General features: G+C 38.4%; 2 protein-coding genes across 3 annotated transcripts in view; both read right to left on the bottom strand.

Moving 5' to 3' along the window:
- Nucleotides 1-448: 448 nt before the first annotated feature.
- radx (RPA1 related single stranded DNA binding protein) lies at nucleotides 449-11577 on the bottom strand. Of its 2 annotated transcripts, none has more exons than XM_079606837.1 (15): nucleotides 10591-11577; nucleotides 9481-9623; nucleotides 9177-9369; nucleotides 8922-9030; nucleotides 6541-6641; nucleotides 5992-6111; nucleotides 5816-5908; nucleotides 5547-5720; nucleotides 3507-3661; nucleotides 3279-3367; nucleotides 2486-2530; nucleotides 1944-2077; nucleotides 1194-1481; nucleotides 952-1116; nucleotides 449-844 (listed from the first exon to the last, which is right to left on the bottom strand). In XM_079606837.1, exons 1-15 carry the CDS (start codon nucleotides 11144-11146, stop codon nucleotides 696-698), a joined length of 2514 nt encoding a protein of 837 aa, XP_079462963.1. In that variant the 5' UTR covers nucleotides 11147-11577; the 3' UTR covers nucleotides 449-695. The 2 variants fall into 2 exon arrangements, with proteins under 2 accessions (XP_079462963.1, XP_079462964.1); XM_079606838.1 differs by having other exon boundaries at nucleotides 3279-3364; nucleotides 10591-11493.
- Nucleotides 11578-13305: 1728 nt separating this feature from the next.
- npas2 (neuronal PAS domain protein 2) overlaps nucleotides 13306-20116 on the bottom strand; it is a 62415-nt gene continuing 55604 nt past the window's right edge. Inside the window, exons 13-18 of the mRNA XM_079605586.1 lie at nucleotides 19862-20020; nucleotides 18701-18865; nucleotides 18433-18623; nucleotides 17117-17209; nucleotides 16726-16936; nucleotides 13306-16588 (exon numbers count right to left, since the gene is read on the bottom strand). Of these exons, the coding sequence (XP_079461712.1) occupies nucleotides 16397-16588; nucleotides 16726-16936; nucleotides 17117-17209; nucleotides 18433-18623; nucleotides 18701-18865; nucleotides 19862-20020 (1011 nt within the window). The 3' untranslated portion in view covers nucleotides 13306-16396. The remainder of the gene's footprint in view (nucleotides 16589-16725; nucleotides 16937-17116; nucleotides 17210-18432; nucleotides 18624-18700; nucleotides 18866-19861; nucleotides 20021-20116) is intronic.

Here is a 20116-nt window from a genome sequence, read left to right as displayed (position 1 = left end):
CCATTGAGGGAAAACACGCGAATTGGAGTAAAGAGACTGATTTATTTGTACCTTTATAGTCCGAAGAGCACCTTCAGGGAAAATAACCCGGAAATATATTGTATGAAGAAAATGCGCAATGCCAGAGCTTTTATGTAAATAGTTTCCGTACTGCGTTCGTCCAATCAATGATAAGTCACAGCAAATAATAACGTTAACCACGGGTTTAGGAATGTACAGTGTGAAACGGGATTAATGTGAATACCCAGGGTTAATTGTTGTTAACCCCGGGTAAAGTGTGAAACGTAGAAAGACACAGTCAAGTGTGAAAAGCCCTTGTATTTCTCAGAGGGCACTGACGGTGCAGAGCAAATGTTTTACGTTAAAATATTGAATTTATACTGTCTTTACATGAATCTGTTGTCTGTGCAAAAGAAAAAGCAGGAGATGAAAATAAATAGATTTAAAGAACGTTTTGAGTTTGTTTATTTTTCTAAACCGTTTCCTGAAATTTCAAACTAAATATTATAATCATATTTTATCTATACAAACAAAAACTTGCTCAACAACAAAAAAGCCATTTTACACATAAAATTAGTCTTGCAGTCCCCTAAAATAACAACTCAAATAAGAACACACTGATATCAGTCCCAGCACATGACTTGTACAGGACTTTTCTTTTGGCATGATTGATTTTTGTTGTTAGGCGTGTCCTCTCATTGAGTGCTGTCGGGCTGGCAGATGTCTGCTGTCCTGTAGAGTTTAGAGCAGATCATTTCCACCCTGCCTTCTCCAAGCAGACACAGATCAACAATACACACCACACGCTCCGATTCCAGCGCAGGGGCAGAACTCATCAACGACTCTGCAGAAAAAAACATGCGCACACACACACTTTAGTCCTACCTGTGACATGTTATTCAGCGGAGATGGAGGATGTGAACAGAACAGAGTGGTAAAACACACACACACCTGGTGCAGGGAAGCTGCCGTCTGGCTGAACACACAGACGTCCTGATGAAATGCAGGACAGCAGTGAGTTGTCATGCTGAGTGTGTGGCACTCCAGCAGCTCTGGGGTCATCAGATGACACGACAGGCACAAACAGAACATCTACTGCAGCCGTTTGATTCAGCCCTGAGAGAAGAAGAGAGGTCCAGTTATTACCTAAAGCTCCATTCCACAACATAGTGAGCTGCAAGTGCTGCTTTTACCCAGAACTGTGAGCATGAAGTAACCGGGGCAGGCCACAGGTGTGTGCGTGTGCGTCTGTGAGGTCAGATCGGGGTTCCATCTCGCTGGGCTCAGGTTCAGGTCATGTAGTAGAGCTTCTCTGTCGTCAAAGTGGAATTTTTCAGGAATACTTTCCTGATCGAGTCTGCCACTGCAAATGTGATCTGCCACTTGCTGTTTCACTAACGGCCAGACTCTGCTCTCCCATAATGCAATGGGGTGGCTAGCAGCTTGCTGTACATCTGGGACTTGCGATGTCTGGTCAGTCTCTTTAGAAATAACAACACATTATTTGATATTACAATACCGTTTAGAAGTTTGATTGTTTTTGAGAGAAGTCTCTTATGCTCACCAAGGCTACATTTATTTAATAAAAATACAGGTCAAACAGAAATAATGTGAAATATTATTCAAATTTAAAATAACTTTTCTGTTTTCTGCTTAACTGTAATATATTCCTGTGATGACAAATCAAAGTTCAGTGTCACATGATCCTTCAGAAATCATTCTAATATGCTGTTTTGGTGATCAACAAACATTATAAATGTCTTAACTGTCACTGTTGATCAATTTAATGCATCCTTGCTGCATAAAATGATTGATTTATTGACCCCAAACTTTTGAGCAGAAGTCAATGTATATTTTATCATTACAAATCACTTCAGACATTTAACACATTCGATTATGTATTATATTATACAAGTGTCAGTGATGTTCAGAAGGTGCAACACCTTTTCCTACAGCTGACGGTCTAAATGATGTGTGTTCGTCTTCACCCTCAGATTCGTCCAACTCCCCTTCGTCCTGTTGTTCTTCTTCTTCCTCTTCAGGAGAGGTAAAGTTCACCTGCATACCTGCATTGTACCTCAATGGAGAAAAAAACATTATGCATATTGTGCACTTACAATGGGAGTCAATAGGGCAAGGCACTCAAGTGGAATAAATGCTAAATATACAGTTTTCAACTGTGGCCGTAAAAAAAAAACCAAAAAAAAAACAGGCACATTTTCAGATTAAAATATATGATACATAACTAGATTTTAAAAAAAAAAAAGATAAAAAAACTGCATATACTGTAGATAATTTGTTCTCAGAATGCTTAACTGAAGAGTGGTTTGTTTTATGTATGGGCTTTAACACACAATATTTTAATTTAGAAGAATTCTTTACTTAAAAAATAAACATGTAGATGTAAAATTGAATAACTAATTCTTACGAAATTCTTACTAATTAATAAATAAAAGTGAGACTAAGTGTAATGTGCACAGAATACCTGTTGGACTGCATTTTGGATCTGGTAAAATACTGACAATGCACTCTAAACAAAGAGGGGGGGGGGGGGGGGAGGGGGGGGGAATTGGTGACATACTAATGAAATTAAAAACTTTTCATATGAAGTAATTACACTAATTAAGCAATATTTGTTCAGCCTTGTTGCCACAACTGCAACTAGCAAGTAAACCAGCCAAAAATGTCTTTCCTGGCAAGAAACGGTTTTTTTTTTTGCATTAATTTGTATTGACATACATTTGTGTCCCTTTGACAATGGATTTGTCTTTAGACTCTTCCTTAAACATTTACACTGCTGTTCAAACGTTTGGGGTGATTTATAATGTTACAAAAGATTATTTCAAATAGATGCAGTGCTTTTCATCAAATAATCCTGACAAAAATGCATCATGGTTTCCACAAAAATATTAAGCAGCACAACTGTTTTCAACATTGATAATAATAAGAAATGCAAAGCAGCATATTAGAATGATTTATGAAGGATCATGTGACCCTGAAGACTGGAGTAATGGTGCTGAAAATTCAGCTTTGCCATCACAGGAATATATTACATTTTGTAATATTTTAAAATAGAAAACAGTTATTTTAATTTGTAATCAAATGTAAAAATATTACAATTTTTACTGTATTTGTGATCTAATAAATGCAGTCTTGGTGAGCATAAAAAACTTAAATAAAAATCTCACTGACCCCAAACCTTTGAACAGTAGTGTATAATGAACAATATGATGGATCTGATTCACTTCGGCTACTTGTAATGGTTAAGAATGCTTTACCTAGAGCCTGTCTGCACTCTCCTGCGTTTGGGTGAGACTGTAATATCCAAATCAGGTGAGGTTGAATCCGTTACTGAGACACCCTCCTGCTTTAAAGACATCACCAATGATGTTATTATTTTTGTCAGCACATTTAGATTCTTTCTAAAAAAAAGTAAAGGGAAATAACAGACTGTCCTCATGGTGGCTGCAGCTGATTGGCTGTTTTCATCTTGATACAGTACAGACCTGTTGATGACTGTGTGGCGGCTCAGGCTGTGGTGGCCAGATGTGGAACTGCACAGCAGTCACGTGACCCTGTACAGCCACTCTCCTGTGCTCCCTGTACTGCAGACTCTCCAGCTCCCCCTTCAGCTCAGCCACGGCTGTTATAGAAAACTCATCTACAACACACAGGATTAAACATGAGTTTAGTTCAATCGTTAAATGCCTCCTGTGGTGAAAATCAAGTTTTTAAATGTTTATGTGTCTATGTGGTGTTTATAATATGCTTTTAGACAAACCATGTGCAAATTAGTCCATCAACACCATGCTGAGTATTTGCATGAGGGATTGTATACCCCAAAATGAAATTTCTGTCATCATTTACTCACCCTTGAGTTGTTCCAAACCTGTATGAATTTGTTTCTTCTGTTGAAACAACAGAAGAAGATATTTTGAAGAATAGCGGTAACCAAACAGTTGATGGGACCCCACTGATTTCCCATATTAATTTTTTCTCATACTATGGAAGTCAATGTTGCCCATCAGTAAATGATGGGCAAAAGATGACAGAATTTTCATTTATCCATTTAAAACTGCGGTGTACCAAAGACAGTCTCAAAAAAGCAGTTTGAAACCATCCCCGTTTCCTCCCGTCAAACATGTAACCATCCCGTCAACATGAGGGGCGGGGCTTTTCTCCACTGACTTTCTCTGATGTTCAAAGCGTTTCTAAGGATGCTGATTTTTAGAAGGCAGCTGTCTGACTCGGGAACATGGTTTGTGTAACATTAACAACATATTATTAGCTGTTTGATAACATAGTCAAGCAAAAGGCTAATCATATCAATTACCGTTATGTGTCCAACGTTGTAGAGAGCGATACATAAAACGCATTACCATTCTTTCTGATACATCGACTTATACGAGCCTGTATAATTCACTCTTCCACTTCTTCTTCAGAATCAGTTTCTGGTTCAAACATATATGGCTGAATTAAACCAGTATTTCCACTTGCCATTGTAAAGCATTTACTAGACTAGAGTAAAGTTGAGTGAGTGGATCAGGTATTTTGAGTTGAGGCTAATTTGTATATTCATCTGCGCGTATACTAAATTAAGCAAAGAGTAACATTCAAGCTATTTTAAGGCATGAAGAAGTTATTTTCACAGGAAAAATCTGATATGTCAAAAATATGTCATTTTAATGAGTTTTAAATGGGTGGTGTAATGCCCCTTTTACAATATAGCCCCTTTTACACAGAGATTCCTGAAAATACACGGATAATGTGTCCCGGGATCGTTTGATTTTGGCACATTCACACTGCCAGTGATTTTCCGGGATCTGTGAGTGCGCTCACACACATCCCGGTAAGATCGTCAGGATGAGACGTGTAAAGTACCCGTCGAAAACATGTACACTAACGCATCGCTGTACTATAAAGTTCTCTCACCGGTGAATAACACATGATATATTGCAGTGACGTTGTCTCCGGTCTTCTTGGCTGTGTGCGTGGTTTCATGCTTTCAGGAGGCGTGGCCTTACTTACGCTTTTAGTGCTATCAGGCTAAAGTTAGCATTTTCCCAGATGTCCTACAGCACCTTAAACTTTGAAATATTTAAGTTGTTTAATTCAAGTCTTCTGAACATTGGAAATAAAATAACATGACTGCGTGCAATGATCTTATTCGCAATACTGTCTAAATGTAAAGTCAGCATAAAACTGAATTTATTTCTTCTCTATTATAAAGTATATAAGAGTGAAACGGCTCTCGAGCAAGAAAAAATGTAGGGTGGGACTTGACTTTGTCCATTGAGAGTATCTTGGATTGTTGTGGTTTGCTATTGGTGTGATCTCATGTGAGTGACAGGTTGTCCCGCCCTCGCTCAGTAAACACATTATCAGAGAAGTCTTGATTAAACGATTATGAGGCACATGGATTTACATTTTTAAAAATAATAATAAAAATGTAAATAAAAATAATAATGTAAACCGATAAATCATGTATAATAAATACTGCAATATTCCATAAAACACTTGATTTCATGGGGACTTGAAATTCTTACTGGTCATGTTGCTATTGGTGGTGGTTGGTGTGAAGGTGGGTGGGGCAGGAGGGTAGCGGTAATGTCCTCCAACTGCAGTCCTCCGCAGCATGACACTGTCCTTCAGAGTCTTGGTCCACTGGATGAACGCTTTAACTTTTGGCTCATTGACGTAGGGCTGCTTTTTATGGCAGCCTGTTAACGCAAAACAAAGGAGAAAAGACATATGAACAGTTATATAAACAGAGCTGATTGTGGTTATCTGTGACCTCATTGTAGCTGAAATTTACCCGTGATGAAGAGCTGTGTTTCTGTGCTACTGGTCAGATACACAGAAAAGCCTGTCTGACACACCCTCATCTGAGTGCACACCAGATACGTCACTGAGAGAGTGAGAGAGAATCAAATCATTCAGCATTAGAGAAATACAATGCTTGTGGACATAAGCCATGGGTGGGTTTTTTACTAGGACAGATGTTGTTGAAAATCTCTGGCTGGGATGAGGAGAAGATCTCGAGGATAAAGTGAGAGTCAGTTGTCCCATCCACTGCATGTACCCAGCGATATGCCCAAAACTTTTCAGGTCCTGATACACACACAGACACAAACATGCAGATGTAACGATGGTTTGATTAAACAGTCAACCCTAAGTATGAATATTAATAATGAAGCTAGCATTAGCATGCAGATATAAAAAAGCTGGGAGAGGAGGCTGAGAAAGCAAGCTACTGGCTGTGGCTCCGGAGGAAATACAACGGCTGGGGGCCAACACCGCTGTAAAGGCAGCTGCATGGGGTGGCGGGGAGACAACCCCTATATGCCACTGCCCCCCCGCCGGGAGATGTACAGGTATAGGGGGTGAAACATCAGTGAACGGCGGCCTCCAGCTGACGACCCTGCAGTTGACCTAATGGCACCGGCGGAGGTGCGACAGGCCGTAAAGGCAAAGCAGGAACAACATCTTACCTGTAGAATGATCTTAACTGGCAACCAGCTGTTCAATAATAGCCTATACCTGTCTTTTCCTTGCTCCTGATTCGCTCAACCCGGCCCACATAAGTCACGAGACCAATGACATCACAGGCTTGGTTACTGTTCATTTGGTCCACCTCTGACCTGATCACAGAGAGAGGTTTTGTTTAGTTAGGAGACTTTATTATACACAATATGGAAAAATATGGTTTGGCTTCATGACAAAAGAATGTGTATTGTAAATAAGACAAAAACAGTAACATTAAAAGGTATTAAAAATGAAAACCAAAAATGCAATAAAATAACCCTAACACATGCTATTTTTAAAGAAGCCTCAAGGCTGCATTTATTTGATTAAAAACATAGTAAAACAGTAGTATTATTGTGAAATAATATTATTATTTGTAGTAATATATATATATACATACATGGCACATCTAAAAATTTAATTAATTCCTGTGATGGCAAATTATGTGACGGCATTAATTTTCAGCAGCCATTAACCAAGTTTTTAGTCTCTAGTGTCACATGAGCCTTCAGAAATCATTTTAATATGATGGTCAAGAAGCATTTGTTTTTATTATCATTGTTAAAAACAGTTGTGCTGATTCATATTTTTGTGGAAACCATGATACATTTTTTGATGAATAGAAAGTTCAAAAGATTGGCAGTTGTTTAAAATAGAAATCTTTTGTAACATTATAAACGTCTTTACTGTAGCGTTTAATCAATGTAATGCATCGCTCCCTGAATAAAAGTATAAATATTTCAAATAAACAACAACTTAATGACCCCAAACTTTTGAATGGCAGTGTACATCTAATGTAAGAATGAAATGTAAAAGTCCTGTTTCAAACCAATACACTGAGACCAAATATTTAAAGGAATAAATTAACCAGTGTTAATTTTGACCACAATTTTTGATTTTGTTTTAGTCATAGTCTTTTGACTAAAATATAATTTAATTTTAATCATATTTTGGTCATCCGAATCGTTTTAAACGTAATTTAGTTGTAAATTGTAATGCATCAAGTAAGCATTCTCTCAAATTTCCAAACTCATTAGCTACTGTATATACTCCTGGAGAAAACATCTAGGCCTATTAGCCTGTTAACATGAATGATATTAAAGGTGCAATAGGTGATCAGGGAAATGCTAACTTTAGCCTGCTAGCATTGAAATAAGCGCTTGCATACACAAGTATGTGATTGTGAAATGACTCCAGTTCAGAAGTTGACCTGTTGCCATAAAGGAAAGAATTTCAGCTTTATTGATATGCCATTTCAGCGGCAACACAGTCGAATCTCACTGAATTATCTACGTAGGGCAAAGTCAGGGGTACATAGAACTGTACTGTCAAACCTGAAATGCAGATACTTGCCACTTGTTGTCGGTTCAGAAGGAAAGTTAGGTTGTATGCCTGCCATTCTCGCTCTGTCTGCACAGCGTACGTGAACGCGCTGATGACGTATGATGTCTGCGTGAACAACACGCAGTGGTACGCAAACACACGTTCACTGACAGGGAACATATGGAATCATTTCATTCGGACCGAACAAACATTTTATGCCTTCCACAGATGAGATATATATATAACTTTTTCACTCACTGGCCAATTTGGCTACTAAATGTTTAAGTTACCAGGCATTCAGAACTTCTACTAGCCCCAAAAATTAAAGAGAAAGAAATACCGGTAGGCTAAATCACATGAACTACATCACAGCTTATATATATATATATACTGTATATATAGGGAAATATAAAAGTTGTGACGTAGTTAATCTGGGTTATTTCTTTTTTTAACTTATTTTTTTCTAATACGCCGACTGCATTTACATGAATACTTGGCAAAACTGACATTTTGACATAATTTTGTGTGTATTTGTCCGTTCAAGCGCAAAAAGAGGCAAAAGACAGCTCAATTCGGCTGTCTGAGAGGAGGCTGTCTGTGTGAGCACAGAAAGACGGACTGAACGGAGCTCTCTTTCACAATTGTCATGCCTTTTTATTTATTTTTATTCATTCATTTTTAGATTCATCCATATGTCTGCTCTTCTCTTTCTCCTAGACGTTTACATTTTGGAATGTTTTATGACACATGCAAGTGTATGCCAACTTGTGTCCCGCCGGGTAGATCAGCACGTTACAATTCAAAAGTGCGCATCATTTACCACGCAGGACATCAGTTCTGACTGGATCTCTTCCCAAATCGTCCCTACCTAACATTTTCGTCTCATTTTTATTAGTTGATGAAAATGTCAAAAGCTTTTTGTCATAGTTTTTCATTCAAAACTTTTTTATTCAGTTATAGTCTCGTTTTCATCAGTGAAACAATGTTGTTGACGAAAATTATTCATCATTGAAATGAACACTAAAATGAATGAAAATGAAATGAAAATGTTTGTAAGTGGCGAGTATGTGTACCTTGTGGCAAAGTTGTATGGGACATCAGGCAGACCCCACTGAGGCTGAACACTTTTTGGGGGAATTACCGTCACTACAGATGCAGGACTTCGAGGATTTAAGCAGATCTCTACAACACACAAAACAACCACAAACAAAGAGCTGAAATAATGTAACTTTTCCATGAAATGGTCCAATATTGAACCTGTATAATACAAACCCATCTGAAATACTTGCATAAGAAAGCTAGCTTTGGAAAAGCTCTGGAGTTCATACCAATGGAGTGGAAAGTCATAAGAGAGAGTGTGTGGATCTGTGGTCTAGAGCGCTTCTGATAACTGTGTTTCAACGAGTACTGCTGCAGATACAGAACTGAGCCAACTGTCAGTCGGTTGAACCACTCAGGACAAAGATCATTCCATACAACCATAGACATGACGCCACTCTGATCAGCCACCTCACAGTACACCTGAAAGAGGGAAAGAAAGAAGGAGCGAAGAAAGAGATTATGCTTGGCACCGCCGAAGTAATCAATAGCTGCAGACGGAAAAAAACAATGTAACCTATGACCTCAACTCACCTGAAATGGGAAGTCAATGTTCTGTCCTGGTTTTCCATAGTACCGGATCCTGGATCTATGCAGAATTCGGACCAGTAGTGGGAGAGGACGTCTGGAGCTGTGAAAGAATGCATCCAGATCCGCAAGAAGAGTGATTCTAGACACTAAGAAAAAAAGAAAGACAACAACATTGACCAGATATAATGAAAGGATTACTATTTCACTATAAATTGTGTGCAAAAGAACAGCTGTGTTTGAATATTATAAACATGTAAATTCACTCATTCATTTTTTGTACACAATTTTTGACAAACAATTTTTATTCTTTAATTTACAAAAACAATTTACAAACTCAATTATCCAACCCTTTTAAGCTATTATTATTATTATTTGAAAATAGATGTTAAGCCTCCATAAAATCAAAAGTGACAATTCTTATATTTTAAATGGAATATTGCAGAATTTATTATAAATGATTTATCGGTGCACATCATTATCTTAAATGTGTGTGCCCTCATAATCTTTAATAAAAATAACTTCTCCCTCCATCTTGCAATGACATATCTTCTGAATATTCATATTCTCTCTGATGATGCATTTACTGGCATGAGAGCGGGGCAACCTGTCACTCACGGATCACAGCAATAGCAAACCACAACTACCTAACAATCCATCAATTCCCGATGGACACAATCAAGTCCCGCCCTACAGTTATAAGAACATACGTCAGAATAAGAAAGAAAATACTATTGCTACTTTCGTTTCATGCTAATTTGAATATTTATATATTAATATATATATTTTATTATTTATATACAACTATTTTATTTTATGGCACTTATACATGTATTAATAATTACAAGCAAACAGTTTGGCGCTAAACTAGGCTTTTAGGCTACATTTTGAAACTTACCAAAGCCAAACTTTAACTTAACCTAGCAGACCTAACTTTCATTTAAACCTTTAATAATGTATTTGTGCATGCATGTATGTATAAATATATATCTCTGTGTGTGTAATGTATAAATATGAATGTATTATTTATGTATATTATGCATGCATACATACACACACGCATACATAAAGTAGGCTATATTTATACACACACTTGTATACATTTTTTTCTCATACCATCAATAACCACGTCTGGAGGTGGGTTGTTAGGAATCCACACGGTCCCATAAGGATCATCGTTTATCCACAGTGGTAAATAATATTTTCTGCTCAGCTGCAAGGGTCCATCGGATCGGGTCACATAGTCCTGGCACCACTGCGGAATTTTCTCTACGTCTTTAATGGACATAAATCTCTCAGGAAGCTCCACGACGCTGTGAATGCCGTCTATCCTCAGGTAACTGTGGCTCAGTCTCGTCTCATCGTGAACCAACGACAGCAGGGACACCAGGACCCCCGCCCCGCATCGCAGCGAGCCCGTCCGGACCCAGTGGCTCAGACCGTCCGCCAGCTGACACTTCATCCTCCATCGGCCGTCCGTGATCGTCAGGTCGTAGCTGTAGCTCTCACCGGAGGGGTGTTGTAAGCTCAAGTACCGGTCCAGAGCGACGACAGCTAGGCACAGCGGGCTGGCGAGCGTCAGGGAGAGAGTGTGCGCGGACCGCAGCCGTTCAAACACAGCCTGAAGAGCAGAACCGGACCCGCTGTCACTGTGATCCGCTGGACCTGCCATCTCTGAAACCTGAGACGGTTAGAACATCTAGACCCAAACCTCTAGTCTACACGATCTGGCTCGAACCAGAGGGCAGCATTTAATGAAGTTTAATACGTGTTTAGTTTAAGTAACTTAACGTTATTTGAAAGCGACTGCAGGGTATAGACTTGCTAAGCTTGCGTATCTGAACTTTACACTGTATTATTCTTTTTCATTTTGAAACAATATAAGTTAATGCGATTTTATAGCTAATGACACTGTCATTTATTGAGATTTGAAGTCAGCTCAATCCTCACGGAATGTAAACAAACTCCAAGCGCGCGGCGAGTTCGTGTTTCTTCTTCCCGAATCACGAGCTGCAGCAGAAGATTAAACACTGAAAGTATCCGCAGCGCCAACTACAGGCACGGAGGACATGACAGCGACACCGTCTGCAACTTTGATCCTACTTTCACAGACAAGGCTAGTCCAGACCAAATACATTTTTTGTGCTGTTTTAACTGAAAGTAACTTGCACTGACATATCTTAAAATATTTTTTAATTGTAAGATTTTTAAGAGAATTCCAGCAACACTTGTGACGTCAAGTGGTCAGAACAAACAAAAGAGCTGAAAAAGTAATGCTGGTTTATTTTGCCAACAGCGCACAGGGCTTCATCAGGGCTAAAATATCTTAAAAAATATATCTTATATCTTATGTCAGTGCCATTGTTTTGTCTCAAGATGCACAGTTGTAATGTTTTTTTCTTTTTTCTAAGGCGTCTTTTTAAAAGCTATACTTAAATGTCCTAATTAAACTAAGGTCTTATCCTGGCTTAATAAGCTCTGTCTGTGAAACCAGGCCTCAGTTTAGTTTTGTTAAGCAATTAAGCAAGAGTTTTTTTTTTTTTAAATAGTGTGGATTAAAAATAATGAAAGTCACTATAACATCCAAGCGGTTTCAGAATGTAAACTTTTTTATTATTAATTTCTTTTAAAACAATATTAACAATATGTTAAAGCTTGTTGTGATGGTATATGTACACAGAGGAATAAAAGGGGGAAAAACAAGCCATACATCATTGTGCAACATCAACTCGCTGAACTGACAAACAGAAAGCTTTACGTCCCCCAAAGTAAGACACTTCAATAATTCATCTGTTACAAAATACCTCTGTTTTACTTTCAAATCATACACTGTATATAAATTTATTTCAATCTATTTAACATCTTATAAAATAAACAACTATATTTTTTCTAAACCTTTTTGTGTCTTATATTACAATATCTTCCATGTATTTTCTGCAGAGTATCAGCAGAGATGGCTGTTTACACCAGGTGTTGTTTTCCGTCTCATCCCCACACCTGGTAGAATATAAATGCATTGACGCTCTCGCACTCACAGCGAGAGTTATGTCACCTGAAGTCAAATGTTCCGGTAACACACATAACGCATACACTCACAACACACACTCACACAAATCCATGAGGCCTAAAACCTCATCATAGCAGAAATCCAGGCCAGAGACAAAGAGAGGGCAAAAAGCAAAAGACATAAAGAAGGAAAAAAGAATAAAGTGCAGTCTCCACAACCATAGATTCACAGGATGAAAACAGAAAGAAAATGAGAGAGCCAGTACAGGTTTCGTCAACCATTCACAACCCAATCAGTGAACACAAAGAGCAAAAACAAAACAAAAATCTGCATGTGCAAACGACACAGCAAAAACATGAACGTCTGCAAAACAACAAACCTTTAACCTCAACAAACATTTGAGACTAAATGTTTGAGCCTGGCTGTCAAAATATTTCATGAAAACACCACAAATGGGCATTAAATGAAGGACGAAGCAGCTGGTTTTGTTCGGGGGATGATGGACACACTCTAAAATGGCGTCACATGAAGACTGAATCAGAATGGCTTAAATCGCAACCTTTGGATTTATTCGTCCTGCTCATTTTGAAATCAGTCTTTGCAAGTCTACTCCACTGGAAAATCCATATTAAAACTGGTTTTGGAACAAAAACAGCAATGGGGGGGCTCAGTCTTCCCAGTGCAGCTCAACTATTCAACAAACCAAGTAAGTGTGTGTGGGATTGATGGCCCCATTCAAAATGAAAGTAAAGCCATAGACCGGTTGTTGGGCTGAATTTGGAAGAACATACTAGTATACAGTATTACTTTTACTATTTCTGCCATAATAGAAAACAGGAGCTGTTTTCTAGCTCCTCCAAAATCCACTTTGACTGGTTACTATCTGGTTTGTGGATGGTCCTGGATGGTTTTATCAGCTTGGACCAGCTACAAGTGTTCCAAAATTCACCTTGAGATGGATTCTTACGTTGGGTTACTAAAAATATAAAAGTTAAATCTGACTCAAAGTGTAGTTTCTCTCATGTCTACAGACATTTGTGAGACCCAAAGATAATCTCAGAGCAGCAGAAGATGATAAACAGGAGGCACTGATGAAGAACACCCTGACACGTCATACTTTGTGCTAGCCAGCATCTGAAACACAAACACCTTCCTCGTCTTTTCTAGCGCCACTCCAGGAAGGCAGAACAAAGCACTGAGATGAACAAGTCACGCAGTTCAGACTCTACACAAACCTTTGAAAAACATTTAGTAATGGTTCAGATGGCCGTAAATGATCTCTTGGGAAATGTAAAAATCTCTGGAGTGCTTCCTTTGAATGTAGTTTGATCTGATTTTGAGCTAAAGTTTCACAAGCTACACCAGCGTGAAGAGAGCGTGAGGGAGTTTCACATTTCTGTACATGACTGAAGGAATGTTGAGGATCTTTGCATACAAAAATACTTTACTGTTCTCATTTAAACAGCACATTGGCTTTTACTAATATGAAGTGCTTCTTGCTAATACAAGAAAACATACCTGACTAAAAAACTAAATATGTATAAATTACACACATTCTTGTTTTTTCGATTCACATCTAACAACAGGCAGAAGGGCACATGATCTTAGACTTTCTTGAATGGAATTTTCTTAGTTAAAACATAAAAATAATCAGCACCAGTCTTTAATGTGCAACGTGTGACAGGACAGAGGAAAGCACAGCTTGAAGCCTCCGCACAGAAGAAACAGATTGAGATTTTAAGATTGTCAGATTTTGTGTCTGTGAGTGTTCACAACATTCCAGAACACCTGAAATGATTTTTCCCTTTGCCTGACATGCATGCGTCTACACCAGAGATGCCCAAAGGTGGCCCGTGATGACCTTTGACTGAGGGGGAAAATATAGCCTAGGCAAGGGGAAAAAAAACATGCCATTTAAGTAGACGTGTGCTAATCTAGATAGCATATTATTAGCACAATTCTTTTAATTTCTCTGAATTTACAGTATTTGCATCAACGAGTCAAGATTCAGAATGCTTTAACGCAACCCTTATGAGCTGTTTGGCACATCCCTTCTGTGCCCCATCTGACTGAGAACAAGAGTGTAAACTACACCTACAATGAGAAGCATGTCTGAAGGAGGATCGCTTTTAACTACAGGGGTGTTTAGTCTAAGTGTGTAGTGTTTTTATTTAAAAAAAAAGAGACATCGCAAACTGCTGGCCTGGCATGCATAATGCAGCGTTTTTAGTCGTTTTTGCGGATCATAATTTATATATATTTAAACATCATTTATTTGTGGATTCATTCAAAATGTTTCAATTTCTTAAATGTTCCAGATTCTTTTCGTTTTCATTTAGTTAAAATGTAAGCTGGTGTTTAAAAAGTAGCTAAAACATAATTACAAAAAATAATACTGCAGATTAAGCAGATTACAGTGTTATATTTTGACATTATGAAATCACAAATGAGGGGATCCAAGGTTAAACACTTAGAAATTAAAGATTTAAATGCAACTTTTACTTTCGGCCCTCAATCAAGTTGGATTTTTGGTTGTAAAATGTTTGGGCAACTCTGGTCTACACCATCTCCCCGAAAAAAAATTTTTTTTTAAAAAGAGAAAGAAATTAAGTGCATGTTTTTTGCTAATATTTGTGAAACATAGAGCCCAAGTGACACAGGCAGATGAGAACATTTCCATTTCTGCAGGCCTGACAATTACGATTGTCTTCAATCATTGTCTAATTTTATCTATATTTGTTCATCACAGTTCAACTGCTGCACTTCCGCCCACCACCGTAAAACGATCACAAAGACCCTCTTCTACGAAGCATAAATTAGACAGAGCTTCACCCCTGTGTAATACTGAAACTAAATATTAGCTCATCTGTTTATATTGACATCAAATCAGTGGAGTTATGCTGTGTGGACACGCAGACCACATTAACATCTGAGAAATCATAGAACCGTGCGATCTTGAGGAGTTATGTCTAGAGGCTAGCCTAAATATGAAAACTGAAATTAACGTTCTGAAATATGACCATCCAGAACACATTATGTGGATGAACTATATGAACAGTAAAGTGGATCCAGAAAATAAAAATAAAAACAGGGATTGAGTTAAACTCAACAGTAGGAAAATGTTGCCCTAGTCTGAACTTTTTAATTGTTCTTAAATATTTAAATATACAACGTGATTCAAGTTTCTTACGTTAGCATTAACGTGACAACAGGAGGGGACTGAACTTGCTCTGCACATGATAACAGGCAGCCAAATTTATGCATTTTTGAAATGTTTGGGTCTTCACTGAACCGTGCATAGCTCCTCTCATCAGGACACACATGAAATATGATGTGTGAAAAGCAGTTCATGACCATGTATTTTCTTCTTTTTGGTGGGGCCATTTCTCTTTCAGCTAGTATTTTAGTATGCGTTTGAGAACAGAACATGTGACAGCACACTCAGCGGACTCTGGATTGAGTTTAAGCTCTGTCAAGGCATTACTTGATTTTGTCTTGTTTGTGTGTGTGTTTGTATGTTAAAAAGTCCAGATAACGTCAACCGGCTGTAACATTACAGTGCCAAAACCCTTCCGGCTTTCTGTCCTTTTTCTATCAATCGGAGCATCTGCTCGACTGCTCTGTGACCCGTCTCCACGAATAACAGATGGGTCACGCCCCATGTGGGCTCCTCCTACATATCCCAGCGTCCTCTGCGTGCAGTCTGGGCCAGGCAGAGCCCTTGGGCCTCGTGGCGTTATCACCATCATTTGCTGTCATGGGAACATTAAGGGACTTTGGCTTTCTCGATTTGGTTTGGCTCGGGACCGAGCCTTCCTCTGAGCCGAGAGAGTCCCTTCTTCCCATCATGCCTTTCAGAGCTAAATGCTCAACGCGCTTTCCTGGCAACCTCTTGTCTTCTCCCGGGGGGCGGGGCTACCGTTGGAGCATGTTTCTGTAGTCCGACAGGTTGCTGGACTGGGAGTGATGATGCTGCTGTTGCTGCTGCTGTTGTTGTTGTTGCTGCTGTTGTGGCTGTACGTATCCCACAATGCTTTGCTGTGGAATACCAGGGGTGTGGAATAAGGCCTGAGTGGGAGTGCTGTGAATCAGACCCTGAGGCTGCATCTTCAAGAGAGAAAGAGAGACAGAATGTTACCAGAATGCTTATGAATCACAAAGCATGATTCAAGATGATGATACAGTTGATGACTGAGAAGAACTGTAAATCTGAATCACAATTAATCAAAATTGTGTTTGTGTACCTGAAAGAACTGCTGAGGTTGCTGTAGAGGTAAGCCGTGCGGGGCGGCCACCGGGTGAGGCGTGTAGGTAGGTGTGGCCTGATGGGTGATGAAACTATTATGGGGGATCATGATTGGTGAGGTGAAGACGGGGGACGGGACAAGCACGGCGTTACAATTCACCTGCTGCACAGGGAAGGAAGGAGCCATCATCTGCTGGTCCAGAGGATATCTGTAACACAAAAACAATATTGGTGAATTCAGAATAGTATACTCCTCGTACTATTTCTATTATGGCAGAAATAGTAAAAGTAATACTGTATACTAGTATGTTCTTCCAAATTCAGCCCAACAACCGGTCTATGGCTTTACTTTCATTTTGAATGGGGCCATCAATCCCACACACACTTACTTGGTTTGTTGAATAGTTGAGCTGCACTGGGAAGACTGAGCCCCCCCATTGCTGTCTGATACAAGCGCCTGCATTGGCTGGTTTAGCAGCATCCTACTAATCCGAAAACACCCTGTATTATATTGCTGATCAGATCAGGGAATATGTCTTGTTACAATCACACATTCTGTGATATAACCAAAATCCGCCAATCAAGGAAGCTCCCTCACTCTACCAATCAGAAATCACCTCTCATTCTGTTGTCCCCTGTACAGTCATCACTAAATTAGATTGTTGCTACTATATCATGGATCAACTATAATCTATTATTTATTAAGAAACTGATAAATAATGGTTATTGCCAAAATGATTAAATATCATTAAAGGGGGCATGACACGAGAAATCAAGTTTTGATTTCTTGAAATAAGTGTGTCGCGTCAAAAGCACTGATGCCCTCTATGCTGGATAGAGTAAACAGAATGATGCACGCTCAGTTTCTGATGTGCTCCACGTATTTGAGTCTGTCGACAAGAGGACAAATGAAGAGTAAATTGGAACGTAAAGAAATATTGGCTTTGACGTGTACACAAACCGTAAGTATGATTTTTTCTATATGGATAATGTTTTCAAAACACTTACTCAAGTGCATTAAAGGAGCCGCCCTTTAAAACGGATCATTAAAGAAAGAGGGTCAGAATGAAGGTGGAAAAATAATAATTTCCCACATATATATTTGTTGTTTTGTGCAAAAAAACTTTAGAAACTTTATCTGAACCTCAAGGAACATATTAAAATTATTTTAAAAAATCCATGTCATAACCCTTTTAAAACTGCCTTTTCAACCAGAGATAATGTTTTAGCCTAAAGGTTTTTCTACTGATCTCTAGAACATAATTTCCAGAATATAAATGTCTACCTAATTTGATCCATTTAAATTGAGAGGTATTACATCTGGAATATAATATAAAAGACAAGAAGCAACTCCAATGTTTGAACAAAAATTTGGTCTGATTTTCATATACGATTTGTCTGTTCAGACCAACGCATAAACGTCAGACGGGTGGAATGAATGTGCAAGAGTTCCAGGTTCTTTCTCTGATATTCACTGTCCCTGATAAGTGAAAAATGTATGTGAGCACCACCAATTGTAGTTTTATGTAACAGCCAATCACAGTTTTATTTGCGGTGCAATGGAAAACAGATTAGAACAACTCTCTGTAAAAAACATGTGATTGTTCATGTCTGCTTGAACAGACACATTAACAGACATTTATTCAAAATTAAATGTTTATCACACAAAATTTTCAAGCCACTATGTTTTTCTGTGTGTTGTTACCGTAGCTGTCCATCCTGGCTGTAGTCGGTGTGTGTGTTTCTTTGGCAGTGTGTGTCCTGTTGGGTTCTGTGTCCGTGGTTGGGGGAGAACATCATTGGGTTGCTGTAAAAGGGTGTGGTGAGACTGGTGTGTGTCTGCATTGGAACACTGACGGCCTGCATGTGTCCAGTCTGAACCAGTCTCTGCTGCCCCTAAACACACAGAAACCATCAGTGTGTGTCACAAGTCTGTGAGTGAGTAATGTGTGTGTGTGTTGTGTGAGGTGTACCTGAGTAGATGAGCTACTGGGCTGTTCTCTGAGCAGTGTGTGTGATGAATGTGAAGCACAGTGTTGAGGTTTGGGGTGTGTGTTTTGTTGGGCTGGCCTGCCTGGACCCTGCGACTGTGAACCAGAACCGGCAAACTCTCCCTGTATCGGCTGCTGGAGAAACATCTGCAAGACAGCGATCCAAACACACTGTTCACAATCAGACCACTTTAGTTCTAATAATAAACAAAGTAAGACTTCCAATACAATAACTTTGTCTCTGAATACAGTAGCATTTTTTCTACAGAGAAGGAATATTGTATCTACTGTACACTACTTTTCAAAAGTTTATGGTCAGCAAGTAAAAAAAAAAAAAAAGGAAATGAATACATTAATTCAGCAAGGATGGATTAAACTATCAAAAGTAACAGTGATGACATTTATAATGAATAATTTTAAAATAAATTGTTCTTTTGGACTTTCTATTTATAAAAGAATCCTAAAAAAGTTGTCAGTTTCCACAAAATTATTAAGCAGCAAAACAGTTTTCAACATTGATAATAAGAGATGTTTCTTGAGCAGCAAATCAGCATACAGTATTAGAATGATTTCTGAAGGATCAGGTGACACTGAGGACTGGAGGAATGATGCTGAAAATACAACTTTGCCACCTCAGAAATAAATTACAGTTTACAGTATATTCAAATAATAATAATAATAATAATTATTTAAATAATATTTCACAATAATACATTTACTTTCAAAAACAGAATTATTTTTACAATAAGGTTCCGTTTGTTAACATTAGTTAACTACTTTAGTTAACAAGGAAAAATTATTCTATTAATCTTAATTAAAGTTCATTTCAACATTTACTAATACGTTATTAAAATCAAAAGTTTTATCTGTTAATATTATTAAATGGAACTGAGCTGACATGAACTAACAATGACCAGCTGTAATTAACTAATATTAACAAAGATTAATACAGTAACAAATGAATTGTTCATTGTTATTTAATTTTAGTTAATGCATTAACTAACGTTAACTAATAGAACCAAAGAACCAGTAGTGTATTTCTTCCTCTTTTAACATCACATTTTCTATTTTTGATGCATTTTGTCTGACCCAAATTTGCACAAATAAATATAATACTGCGAGTTTATGATTATGTGCGCGCACCTGTAGGTTGGCGAGCTGTAGTTTCTCTTTAATGTCGTGCAGCTCTTGTTGTTGTGTCTTGATGTCGGCCTGTAGGATGCGTGTCCGCTCCTCTAGCTGCTCTTTCAGCTGATGCATGACGCCTAACTGAGGCTGCGGGAATCCGTACAGAGATTGTGTCTGCAACACACATGCACACAGAACATTGAGAACACACAAAGACTCAAGAGCAGCAACATATAACCCCTTTTCAAAACCAGCTGTTGCTCCCACTAA

Source organism: Phoxinus phoxinus (assembly GCF_949152265.1).
Source record: "Phoxinus phoxinus genome assembly, chromosome: 3".
Classification (NCBI taxonomy): Eukaryota; Metazoa; Chordata; class Actinopteri; order Cypriniformes; family Leuciscidae; genus Phoxinus; species Phoxinus phoxinus.
The sequence above is the reverse complement of the archived record's forward strand: the minus strand, read 5'-3'. Positions and strand labels throughout refer to the sequence as shown.